We start from the raw sequence: 13,308 nt of genomic DNA, 5'->3' as shown, positions 1-13,308 counted from the left end.
TATTCTTGCCTGGAAAATCCCACGGACAGAGGAGCCTGGCAGGCTACAGTCCATGGGGTCGCAAGAGTTGGACATGACTTAGCGACTAAACCACCACCACCATCAAATCAAAACACTGTTTTCAAAAGTCATCTGACAGATTAAGTGCCATACAATAAGAAAAAGCATAAAATCAATACTCATACACTACCAGCCAAAAAATCCTTTTCCCAAACAATAACTATAACATCCTTCCGTTTTATCTCTAAAAAAAGACTATAACTTTCATCTAAGTACCTTGAATTCAAATTTTTTCAGTATTTACCTAAAATTACCAGATACCGCCAATTATCCAATGTGGCACAGTGGTAAAGAATTCACATACCAATGCAGGAGACACAAGAGACACGAGTTCGATCTCTGGGTTGGGAAGATCTCTTGGAGAAGGAAATGGCAACCCACTCCAGTATTCTTGTCTGGAAAATTCCATGGACAGAGGAGCCTGGTGGGCTACAGTACATGGGGTCACAGAGTTGGACACTACTGAGCACACACACACACACACACCCCACATCCATTTACGCATGGATCAGCTACTGAATCAGACATTTCATAATTATGTTAATGTTCCCCAAATAATATTCTTTGCCTCAACTATTAAAACTCTTTTAGGTTAAGGCTGATACCCAACTTTTTCCTGTCTCCTTATCTGACAAGTTAGGTTTGCATGTCCTGGGGCCCAGTCTAGTCTGAGTAATCAAAAGGACTAAGGTGAATCAGAGCAAAGAAAGCCCCAGGCAAGCTGGCAGGAAATACAAAATGGTTGTAGGTGAATATTTCTACTCACTGGTTTTCATGTGCTGATTTTTGTACCCCATGGAGTAGTTTTGCAGTTTTCTACATGCCATAGAAGGCCTCCCTTCCTGGTTTATGCTCTGGCCACCTAATTCTTGTCTGTCATCATATTTTTCCAATTAGTATTCTTTCAAGAAGCCAAGGAAGTGTAGGCAAGAGGCATGGACATTTGAGTTATAAAGATTCATATGGAGAAAACAAGGCTCCTGCCCTGGCAGAAAGTTTTCATGTGGAGATCCTATTCTCCAAACCCCATTCAATGAAAAAAGTTGAGCACTCACCCCCTGCAAATGTATATTCATTCATTAATAAATGACATACTGCATGCCATTGTACCATCACAGAACACATGCTAGAAACATGCAAAAAGAGAGGCTTTAAAGGTATATAAATAGATGTAGAGTGGGTGTTGTTTCTTGTCTTATTGCCCCTCAGGGGTTTTTGCAAAGCAGGATATATGAGAGGTGGAGAATGGTAAAAAGGACAACAATAAAGCTAAATTGCTAAAAAGAGCAGCAGCTTCTGATTGTGGGTATTGGTATACTTGGAGCAATAGCCACACTATACCTGGGGTTACCATGAAGTGAAATAAATAACAAGGCTTCTTGCATTTATTACTTACTTCTTTATCAACCTTATGCTGAAACAAAAATTCCAGCATTCCTTTAAGGAGTAGCTGCACCAGAGAATCATTTATTCTCATAAGAATTTTTTTTCTTAGAAGAGTTTTACTGGGAATACTGATACAGAAAAGGCAAATGAAATCTAAAAGTGGTAAAAGTTGCTAAATTGGAAAATCACTGACCTACAGGGATTGTAAATTTTTTCCAACTTTTTGTTGCAGTAAAACACACAAAGCATAGTATTTACTATCTTAAACATTGTTAAGTGTACATTCCATTAGTACTAAGTATATTAATATCATTAAAGTAATGATAACCATCCCCACCATCCTTCTGCATAACTCTTCTTACCTTGCAAAATTGAAACTCTAACTCTTCAGTGCCCACTTCCTCCAGGTCCTGAAACCATTAGTCTACTTTCTGTCTCTATAAAGTTCACTAATGTAAGCGCCTCATGCAAGTGGAATGACACAGTATTTGTCTTTTTGCGACCGGTTGATTTCACTGAGCAGAAACTCTTCAGTGTTCAATTACTTTGCAGCAAGTGTAATAATTCTCTTCTTTTTCAAGGCTCAATACTATTCCATTTGATGTATATATCACATTTTGTTTATGTATTCATTCACTGATGGATATTTGGGTTGCTTCCATGTTTTACTTATTGAGAATAATGCTACTATGAACATGGGTGTACAAACAGCTCAAGACTCTGTTTTCAATTATTTTGAGTCCATACTCAGAACTAGACTTGCCAAGTCATATGACAACATGAATGAAAGAGCAGGGAAGGGTGGCAAGAAAAGGGGTAGACTCAGACAGACACACCGGACAGCCACTCATGGAAGGATGCACCGTGAGCCTGAGACAGGGTCGAGACCGAGGAGGAAGGAACAGCCAAGGAAGTGAGGTAGATGCCTCTTTAGAAAACGGAAGGGTTTGGCTGAGCCTGAACATGGGGAGTGTGCACTTAACATTTCCCTTCCTCCACGTAAAGTCAAGATGGTCAGAAGCACAAGAGAAAGTGGCCAAGTGATGCGGAGGCGCAGAGGAAGACCTCCACAGCCTTGTGGGGGTCGAGCATCAAGATTGACTGCAAACGCTCCTCCCAAGTGTGCATGGACCTCTCTCAAGGGAGGTTGACCAAGGAGGCCAAGAGGGGGAAGGTAGGAAGACCTCACCTTGAACTTGGAATCAAGATGTTATTGAGAGGTGCCATCAGGGGAACCAGGAGACCATTCTTTTGGCCCTTTTCAAATGCTATCTAGTGAACTAAAAGATCAAGTGACTCCCCGCCTCCCTTCCATCCCAGAGAGCCTTGCATCTCAGTCTATCCCGGGATTTCCAGAATGCCTCAGAAAGCACATGCCCAGCAAGCAGCTCGGCCAGCCCAAGGCCAGGATAGATGACTCTCTGTGCTGGCTGAGCACCGGAAGCCAGCGTGCTGATAAGGAAGCCCTTCCAGTAAAAGCAGCTGATTCATGGAGCACGGAGTGGAAACCTGCATGGATTGTGGCCAAATGAGCGGATCCTCAACAGCCCAACTCATCTAGTCCTGCTACACGGTCGCTGGTACCTCATGTTATAACACAACATGTTATAGCCATGTTGGGGATCCTTGGCAACCAGTTGCTAAGGGGAGAAAAAACCCTGAGGTTTATTTCCAGATGGGTCAGCTTGCTGTGGGGCTTCCCAGGTGGCTCAGTGGTAAAGAACCTGCCTGCCAAGCAGGAGATGTGGGTTCGATCCCTGGGTCAGGAAGATGCTCTGGAGGAGGAAATGGCAACCCACTCCAGTATTCTTGCCTGAAGAATCCCACAGACAGAGGAGCCTGGAGGGCTATAGTCCATGGAGTTGCAGAGTCAGACACGCCTGAAGCGACTGATCACACACACACACAGCTTGATATGCAGGTGCAAGCCAAAAATGGACTGATGCTGTATTACAGCCCCACTCAGGGTTGGACTTAACAGAGAGTGGAGAAGGAATATCCCCCAGTGGGCCACAGTTTGGATAAAGTTGTTGCTTCTTCAATTTGAATAGAAAGAGAAGCAGCCCAATGTTCAAATATATTTAGACTGATGGAGAGCAGCAGATAGCTTGACTGTCTGTTCAGGGGCCTAGAAGGAAAAGGAGTGGAAAGTCAGGGACACTAATGTCTGGGGCCAAAGCATATTAGTGACTGGGTGCAAAATAAAAAGACCTGCATGTCCTATGTTCATGCCTTAGACAGTATCTATTGTGGAAGAAGCATAAAAGAATAACATAGACAACATGACTGACTGTTACCATTAGCCAGCCTTGACACGTGTCATCTCTGTGCTGTTAAGATGTGAGCTAAGTAGCTATGGAGAGAATTAGTGAATGGACAGAAAAGCAAAGTTTCCCACTGACTAAGACTGCAGCCATAAATTAAAGATGCTTACTCCTTGGAAGAAAAGTTATGACCAACCTTGACAGCATATTAAAAAGCAGAGACATTACTTTGCCAAAAAAAAGTCCATCAAGTCAAAGCTATGGTTTTTCCAGTAGTCATATATGGGTGTGATTGTTGGATTATAAAGAAAGCTGAGCACCGAAGAACTGATGGTTTTGAACTGTAGTGTTGAACTGTAGTGTTGGAGAAGACTCTTGAGAGTCCCTTGGACTGCAAGGAGATCCAACCAGTCCATCCTAAAGGAAATCAGTCCTGAATATTCATTGGAAGAACTGATGTTGAAGCTGAAACTCCAATACTTTGGCCACCTGATGCAAAGAGCTGACTCATTTGAAAAGACCCTGAAGAGCTGACTCATTTGAAAAGACACTGATGCTGAGAAGATTGAAGGCAGGAGGAGAAGGGGACAACAGAGGATGAAATGGTTGGATGGCATCACCAGCTCAATGGACATGAGTTTGAGTAAACTCTGGGAGTTAGTGATGGACAGGGAGGCCTGGTGTGCTGTGGTTCATGGAGTCGGAAGGAGTTGGACATGACTGAGCAACTGAAGTTAACTGAACTGCAGGCTCATTTAACTAGTGTCATCTCCAAAAATCCAACCCACCAGCAAGAGAAACCACTGCTCAGTTCCCAGTTGGTCCGTCATGCACACTAGTCAAATATTTGGTGGCAAAATGATTGCCTTAAATCCCTTCCATCCTAGAAGGGCTGGTGCTTCATTCTGGTGTGAAGAGACATGTGTTCCAGGGATATGTTAGCTTTCCTGCCTGCTGGGTCTCAGCTAGCACCGCTGCCTGAGGACTCACCGAGGGTTTGATTCACTGATGCAGGATTCCATATGGCATCCTAACAGATTGGGACCAGTGTACAGCAAAGGATGTGCTGCAGTGAGCCCACGACCATGGCATTCATTGGATTTATTGGATGCCACCCCATCCAGAAACTGCCAGACAGAGAAAGGAATAGGAGGACCTCTCTACCTAAAGCTCCACGAAGCTAGAGCCGTGGAGCATATCCAAGGTGCCGGATATGCATTGATTCAGAGATGCTTCTGGGGCCCCAATGAGAACACAGGGATTTAGGAACCAAAGAACAACAGCAAACAAATCTCTTCCCCTATGACCCACCCGGGGAGTCTATGCCACCCATCCCCGCCTGCAGCTCTGTCTGGGCTCAGTGATCCCAGAAGGTCCTTACAGCTAAAACACAGGGGTCTCACTGACTGAGAAGCCAGGGATGCCCCCTGGGTACCTGGGGCTACCTTACCCAAGGAGCGCGCTAGAGGAGGAGCCCCCGGGGAACTGCCACGAAGAGGAGGCGGGTACCGCCCCCGGAGAGGTGGGCAGGACTGGTCATACCCTCGGCCAGCCCCCCCAATCCAGCTGAGCGGCACAGTGCAGTGGCCCCTGGGACCTGGAGCAATTGCCCCCCATTACACGTGAGGACATGGAGGGTGAGTGGGTGGGGGCCATGATGGAGACGAGGATGGGGGGCGGAATGGCCCGGAAAGTGCTCAAACCCAAACACCTGGGCCCTGGGTGCTGCTGGAGGGCCCCCCACCCCCGCCTAGAGCTCAGGTCTCTTCTAGACGCTGATGCCCCGCCTACAGTGGCCTGGACGTCCCCTCCCCAAAGCAGCCCACGGGCCTTTCCCAGGGAGGCCACACCCACCCCAGAGCAGACCACACCCTTTTCTGGAGCAGGCCTCACCCCTCCTCAGAGCAGGCCACGCCCCCTCCCAGGATAGTCAGGGTTCAGTGGAAACAGTGGCTGACTTTATTTTCTTGGGCTCCAAAATCACTGCAGATGGTGATTGCAGCCATGAAATTAAAAGACACTTACTCCTTGGAAGGAAAGCTATGACCAACCTAGACAGTATATTAAAAAGCAGAGACATTACTTTGTCAACAAAGGTCCATCTAGTCAAGGCTGTGGGTTTTTTCCGGCAGTCATGTATGGATGTGAGAGTTGGACCATAAATAAAGGTGAGCGCCAAAGAATTGATGCTTTTTGAACTGTGGTGTTGGAGAAGACTCTTGAGAGTCCCTTGGACAGCAAGGAGATCCAACCAGTCCATTCTAAAGGAGATGAGTCCTGTGTGTTCATTGGAAGGACTGGTGTAGAAGCTGAAACTCCAAGACTTTGGCTGCCTAATGTGAAGAGCTGACTCATCTGAAAAGGCTCTGATGCTGGGAAAGATTGAGGGCAAGAGGAGAAGGGGATGACAGAGGATGAGATGGTTGGATAGCATCACTGATTCAATAGACATGAGTTTGTGTAAACTCCAGGAGTTGGTGATGGACAGGGAGGCCTGGCATGCTGTTATCCATGGGGTCGCAAAGAGTCAGACACGACTGAGTGACTGAACTGAATGGCTGATCAATACGGAGACACAGGGGCCTGGCGGCCTTGGCCCAACCGGGACAATTCAGAAGGGTCATCTGAGCTCCAGAGCTCTGTGGAGGGCTGGCCTGTATGGCAGCCCAGTTTCTCCCTCTGCCCACTCCTGCTTCCTCAGGTATTGATCCCTAGACAACTCTAAATAACATTCCTGCAGGACAATCTCTATCTCACAGTCTGCTTCTAGGGAACCCAATCTGTGTCACTAATTCATATTTCAATGTACTCTAATTTCATCCATCTCTGGAAATGTCCATGGCACTAGCTTTGTCATAGACCTACAGGGCTTTTAGTTATTGAATCTTGAGTTGATTTGTCCCATCTCCTGGCAATCTTGAGGCACAGTCATCAACTCCTTCCTAGAGTTTGTTCCCTTCCCCTCTGACTAGTCCATCTCCTTGGTTCTGCTGAGTGTGCCTTACCCAGTTTCTCCAAAGTTGCCAGTGGTTTCTAACAAGACTCAGATCTCTGTCCAGAGATAGGTATTTTGCTACACACTAGCACAGTGCTTTCACTTTAATATTTCTGACTAAAATGAAAATCTAAGATATAAAAAGTGTTTACTAGTTCAAGAGCTTGGAAGACCAGAGAAGGAACAGGATCATCTGTACACAGAAACAATTTTTTTCTCTCTCTGAGGGGAAAGGGAAAAATCAAAAGCTAGATAAAAGAACAAGGTTGTGCAACAGAGAAAACAGAAGGCCTAGGCCCTAGTCAACTAGGACATGATTTATGACTCCGATTCAGCATAATCTGCACAGTAAGTGACAAAATGTTCCCAGGTTCACAGGTTTTACTCTTTCCTAACTTATGTGGGTTTTTGTTTGTGCATTTCCCTTGGGCTTTGATATATAAATCTTGCCAAATATATTTCGCAACAATGTCCTTGACCTGAACTGTTCTTTCACATTTTATCTAAAATCCATCGGAAAACCTATTATATTCCCTGACCTTTGCTTAGAAGAAGTTGAGCAGCTGCAGGAATAGATAATATAAAACTGAATTTCCCAGATGTTTATTTCAAGTCTTGGCAGAGGTTGTCAGGATATGTTCAGAGTCAGCTTATCCTGTTAATCAGTATCAAAATAATCTGGACTATAAAATGGTATCATCAAAATAAAATTCTATCAACTTTTTCCTGGTAAATACATGTGACTGCCTATAAAACAAAAGAAATCTAGATATGAAATAAATCATTTTCTCCATTCAATTTTAAACACAGACTGTGATTCACTATATCTCAACCTGCATGCTAGATGAAAGCTATAATACAATCACAACATATTAAGTACAATTATCTCAACACTAATTTTCAAATAGTCCAATATTAACAGATAAATGGCCAATGGTTCATTTAGATACCAGGCTACTGATCATCTGGGCCTCTACTTCAGGATCAGTCACACTGCACAACCACAGGCTTGGATCCCTTCCTTAAACCATACACAAAAATTAACTCAAATAACTCAATATAAGAGCTAAAACTATAAAACTCTTAGAAGAAAGCACTGGTATAAATCTCTTGTGACTTTGGATTTGGTAATAACTTTTTAGATATGATACCACAAGCAACTAGCAGAAAAAAAAATAGATAAATTGGAATTCATCAAAATGAAAATCTTTGTGCTGGGAGAAAATTTTGAAAACAAATTGTGCTTGTATCCAGAATATATAAAGAATTCTCAAAACTCAACAATAATAAAACAACCCAATGTAAAAACGGGCCAAATATTTGCATCATCATCTTATTAAACGATATACAGGAATGGTCAATCACACATGTAAAGGTGCTCAGTATCTTTAGTTATCAGAGATATGTAAAATTAAATATACAGTAAGATATCAGCACATAATCATTAAAATAACTAAAATTAAATACTTCAGTTCAGTCGCTCAGTCATGTCTGACTCTTTGCGACCCCATGAATCTCAGCATGCCAGGCCTCCCTGTCCATCACCAACTCCCAGAGTTTACCCAAACTCATGTCCATTGAGTCAGTTATGCCATCCAACCATCTCATCCTCTGTCTAGCAACATCACATACCTGGTATGTGTTGCAAATGGCACTTTCATGCATTGTTGATGAGAGTACAAAATGGTATAAACATTCCAGAAATCTATTTGTAGTGTCTTATAAAGTTCAATGTTCATTTCCACATGATCCAGCAATTTCACTCATCGAATATGCAGCTAAGATAAATGAAAGTGGATGGCCACACAAACACTCGTACAGGAATGTTCACAGCAGGTTTATTTATATTAACCTCTGGAAACAAGTCAAAGGTTCATGTGGCAGGGAAAAGGTATACATTGTGATATATTCCCTCAAAAGAGCAGTAATGAGCAATAAAAAGGACAGAACAACTTCATGTGACAGCCTGAGCAAATTTCCAAATCATGATGCCTAAGATAAAAATCCAGACACTGAAGAGTGCACACTGTATGAATTTACTGATATAAAAGTCTTGTAAAGTCAAAAGCAAATTTGTAATTCCAGAAAGGAGCTTGTTGCCTGGTGCCAGGTCAAGGTAGAGAGACTTACTAAAAGGTTGCAGGGTGATTGATTGGGGTGGTGTTTATGTAACTAGTATGATTTGTCAAAACTCCTCAAACTTCACATTTAAAAATCTGTGTGTTTCACTATATGTAAATTATACCTGTGGTAGGGAAAATGTCCCTCATGACCTCTGCCCTTTGGTGTTATGCTCAGGAATATGTTCTGTTATGTGGTAGAAGAAACTTGACAGATGGAATTAAGGTTGTTAATCAGTTGATCTTGAGATGTGAATAGGATCTTGAAATGTCTGGGTGGGTCCAATGTAACCATGAGGATTCTTAAAAGTGGAAGAGGGAGACAGAGCAGAAGTTTTAACAGATGTCATGGAAATTAAAGTTAGATTCGAAGCATGAAAGAGACTTGATGTATGCTTGTTAGCGTGAAGATGGAGGGCACTGCATGGAAACTGAAACAAGGAACTAAATTCCAATTGAGCCTGGAAGTGGGTTTCCCCCTACTCCCCCAAGCCGGAGCCTCCAATAAGGACCATAGAACTGTAAACACCTTGATTTTGGCCTTGTATGATCCCAAGTCGAGTTCCTAGTTGAGCCCACCTGGATTTCTGACCCACTGAAACTGTGAGATAATAAGTAGATGTTATTGCAAACTGCTACGAACAAAGCTAGTGGAGGTGATGGAATTCCAGTTGAGCTATTTCAAATCCTAAAAGATGATGCTTTGAAAGTGCTGCACTCAATATGCGAGCAAATATAAAAACTCAGCAGTGGTCACAGGACTGGGAAAGGTCAGTTTTCATTCCAATCCCAAAGAAGGGCAGTGCCAAAGAATGTTCAAACTACCACACAATTGCACTCATTTCACATGGTAACATAGTAATGCTCAAAATTCTCAAAATGCTCAAGCTAGGTTTCAACAGTATGTGAACCAAGAATGTCCAGATGTTCAAGCTGAATTTAGAAAAGGCAGAGGAACCAGAGATCAAATTGCCAACATCTGCTGGATCATAGAAAAAGCAAGAGAATTCCAGAAAAACATCTACTTCTGTTTCATTGACTACACTAAAGCCTTTGTGTGGATCACAACAAACTGTGGAAAATTCTTCAAGAGATGGGAATACCAGACCACCTTACCTGCCTCCTGCAAAACCTGTATGCAGGTCAAGAAGCAACAGTTAGAACCAGACATGAAACAATGGACTGGTTCCAAATTGGGAAAGGAGTACATCAAGGCTGTATACTGTCACCCTGCTTATTTAACTTATATGCAGAGTACATCATGAGAAACGCTGGGCTGGATGAAGCACAAGCTGGAATCAAGATTGCCGGGAGAAATATCAATAACCTTGCAGATATGCAGATGACACCACCCTTATGGCAGAAAGTGAAGAGGAACTAAAGAGCCTCTTGATGAAAGTGAAAGAGGAGAGTGAAAAAGCTGGCTTAAAACTCAACATTCAAAAAACGAAGATCATGGTATCCAGTCCCATCACTTCATGGCAAATAGATGGGGAAACAATGGAAACAGTGACAGACTTTATTTTCTTGGGCTCCAAAATCACTGCAGATGGTGACTGCAGCCACAAAATTAAAAGACACTTGCTCCTTGGAAGAAAAGCTATGACAAACCTAAACAGCATATTAAAAAGCAGAGACATTACTTTGCCGACAAAGGTCTGTATAGTCAAAGCTATGGTTTTTCCAGTAGTTATGTATGGATGTGAGAGTTGGACTATAAAGAAGGCTGAGCACCAAAGAAATGATGCTTTTGAACTGTGGTGTTGGAGAAGACTCTTGAGAGTCCCTTGGACTGCAAGGAGATCCAACCAGTCCATCCTAAAGGAAAATCAGTTCCTGACTATTCATTGGAAGGACTGATGCTGAAGCTGAAACTCCAATACTTTAGCCATCTGATGCGAAGAACTGACTCATTGGGAAAGACCCTGATGCTGGAAAAGATTGAAGCAGGAGAAGAAGGGGATGGCAGAAGATGAGATGGTTGGATGGCATTACCGACTCAATGGACATGAGTTTGAGCAAACTCCAGGAGTTGGTGATGGACAGGGAGGCCTGGCGTGCTACAGTCCATGGGGTTGCAAAGAGTGGGACACGACTGAGCAACTGAACTGAACTGAACTGATATAATGATATAGGGTATAATGGCCAAAAAAGAAACTTGAATAATATGGAATTTTACATAGCCATTAAATTTTACATAGTCATTAAATTGACTTGCACAGGATTCCATTAGGTGTTAATGAGTGACAAAAATGTATAGTATCCTATTTTTATAAAACAAACAAGGACAAAGAAAACCTTTATTTGCATATATGTGAATACATGTGTGTTCATGAATCTATATTACCATACTAGGGTACCCAATTGGGGATAATCCAGAAGCAGGTTCAGGTAGAAGAAATGTAGGGAGCAAAGCAAACAGAACAAAAAAGATTGTAACGCTTGTATGACATGACCATATTTAATATTTACATTACCATCAAGTATGTACTGGGCTTAAAACTTTATAATACACATTTAAAGAAAACACCACACAATTGTAAATAAATGCTTTCAGCATTCAACTCAATAAGCAAACAATTAGATCAACAAAATAAACCAACGGAAGTAATGAAGAAGAAATGAACCGATGAAAGTAAAAATGGAAATTCATAGACCCAAAAGATGCAGGTTCCTGACAAAAGCAATAAAATTCAGAAACATCCTGAAAATATTACTTTTAAGAGAAGTAAGAGAACATACACAAGCTAAGAACATAAATATATAACTACAGACACAAAAGAGGTTAACAATATCACACGACTACTACATGACTTGATTCCAATACACTATAAAATCTAGGGATGATGGATTGCTTTCTAGGAAAATGTATATAAATGAACATTGACCGAAGAATAGGTAGAATATCTGACTAAATCAATGGCTATAGATAATATTGGAAAGATTATTTAATCCTACTCTCCCCAAATGCTCCAGTACCCAGAAAAGATGAAAAGCTTCTGAATTCATGGTTAATTCTATCCTTACACCAAAACTGGGTAATACTGATGGGTCTTGTTGCTCTTCTCTCTGATAGAAGTTTTGTTCCATCTCTTATGCTCCTTGCCTCTCTGCCCTCACTCTTTTCCACTCTCTAGTTTCCACAATGGCAGCATGTGACAAAGAGAAGCAATGGACAAGATAGGGAACAAAAATCAACAAATAGGTTAGATCTATGAAAAGGATTGGCACTGACTTGGAAATACTCTTTAGGGCTTCAGTAGCATCACAGCTACTGTAACCCATGTCTGTATCTTCCACCAGCCAGAGTCCCACACCCACCATCCTGCCCAGTGTCTCTAGAACCTGGGTTTACCTCATGTTCACGTGCAGCTCACTGAGCAGTTCACTTTGCTTATAGTCCCAGGACAGTTCCACTGCGCCCAGGTAGTATCTTCTGATGGCACCGAAGCTGCATGGCCAGAGGCACAGAAAGAAGCAGGTGGAGAGCTCGATGTGCATGGCTCTGATGGCTGGAAAATGTTCAATTGGAGAAGCTAAAGATCAGTTCTCTAAAAACATTGTAGGCTTCTAGAAGGCAAAAAAAAAAAAAAAAAAAAACCAAACAAAAAAGAAAGGTAAATTTTCTATGATTTCGTGAAAAGTCCCAAAGTTTTCTGAAAGGACTTTAGGGGACTTGAGAGCAGCATGAGCGCTCAGCAGTGGCAGATAGGATTGCTTCTTTCTGGGCAGTGGGAAGCTGCCACAGGAAGAAGTGAGTAGGAAGAGGAAGGCTGAGCTCAAGCTTAACCCATTCACCTCTGAAAGCAGCAGGGGCCCAAGACTGTTGCTTTGCTCAGAACCTTGGAGAAAAGGAAGAAGTGGGCCCAGGTGAAGAGGAGCACCGAGCTGTCTTCATATTCCCGGTGGCCTCCAACCCTCTTTCTTAGCAGCAGGAAGAAGAGATGCTCAGGATGTCGAAGATTCTGGAATCTGTGCGTGAGCAAGAGCAACCCATATGCTAAGAGTCACCCCTGCTTCTCCCCTTGCCCCTTGTGCAGACACCACTGAATGACCTTTAAAACAATAAAGCAGATCCAGTCACTTCTTTGCCCAGAACCCTCCACCAGCTTCTGACCTCATTCAGAGCAATAGCTTACATTTGGACCATGTCCTAGAGTCTTCCCTAAGGGATTCCCTGGTGGCTCAGATGGTAAAGCATCTGCCCACAATGCAGGAGACCCAGGTTTGATCCCTGGGTCGGGAAGATCCCCTGGAGAAGGAAATGGCAACCCACTCCAGTACTCTTGCCTAGAAAATTCCATGGATGGAGGAGCCTGGTGGGCCACAGTCCATGGGGTCTCAAAGAGTCGGACATGACTGAGGGACTTCACTTTAGAGTCTTCCTGATGGTTTGCATGTCCTTTTCTCCTACCTCTAAGGTCTCATCTCAGTCCGGCTACTGGCCTTCTTGTTCTAAAACACTGAGCACCTGAATCTTAGC

General features: G+C 43.0%; 1 protein-coding gene across 3 annotated transcripts in view; it reads right to left on the bottom strand.

Moving 5' to 3' along the window:
• The window catches only part of F8 (coagulation factor VIII), a 149,363-nt gene that overhangs the window by 133,757 nt on the left and 2,298 nt on the right, over positions 1-13,308 (bottom strand). For all 3 annotated transcript variants that reach the window (XM_070462882.1, XM_070462883.1, XM_070462884.1), the window contains exon 2: positions 12,181-12,395. In XM_070462882.1, the coding sequence (XP_070318983.1) occupies positions 12,181-12,326 (146 nt within the window). In that variant the 5' untranslated portion in view covers positions 12,327-12,395. The remainder of the gene's footprint in view (positions 1-12,180; positions 12,396-13,308) is intronic.

The sequence above is a fragment of the Odocoileus virginianus genome, unplaced genomic scaffold (assembly GCF_023699985.2).
Source record: "Odocoileus virginianus isolate 20LAN1187 ecotype Illinois unplaced genomic scaffold, Ovbor_1.2 Unplaced_Scaffold_16, whole genome shotgun sequence".
NCBI lineage: Eukaryota > Metazoa > Chordata > Mammalia > Artiodactyla > Cervidae > Odocoileus > Odocoileus virginianus.
Note: the sequence above shows the minus strand (reverse complement) of the source record. Positions and strands in the feature narration are given on the sequence as shown.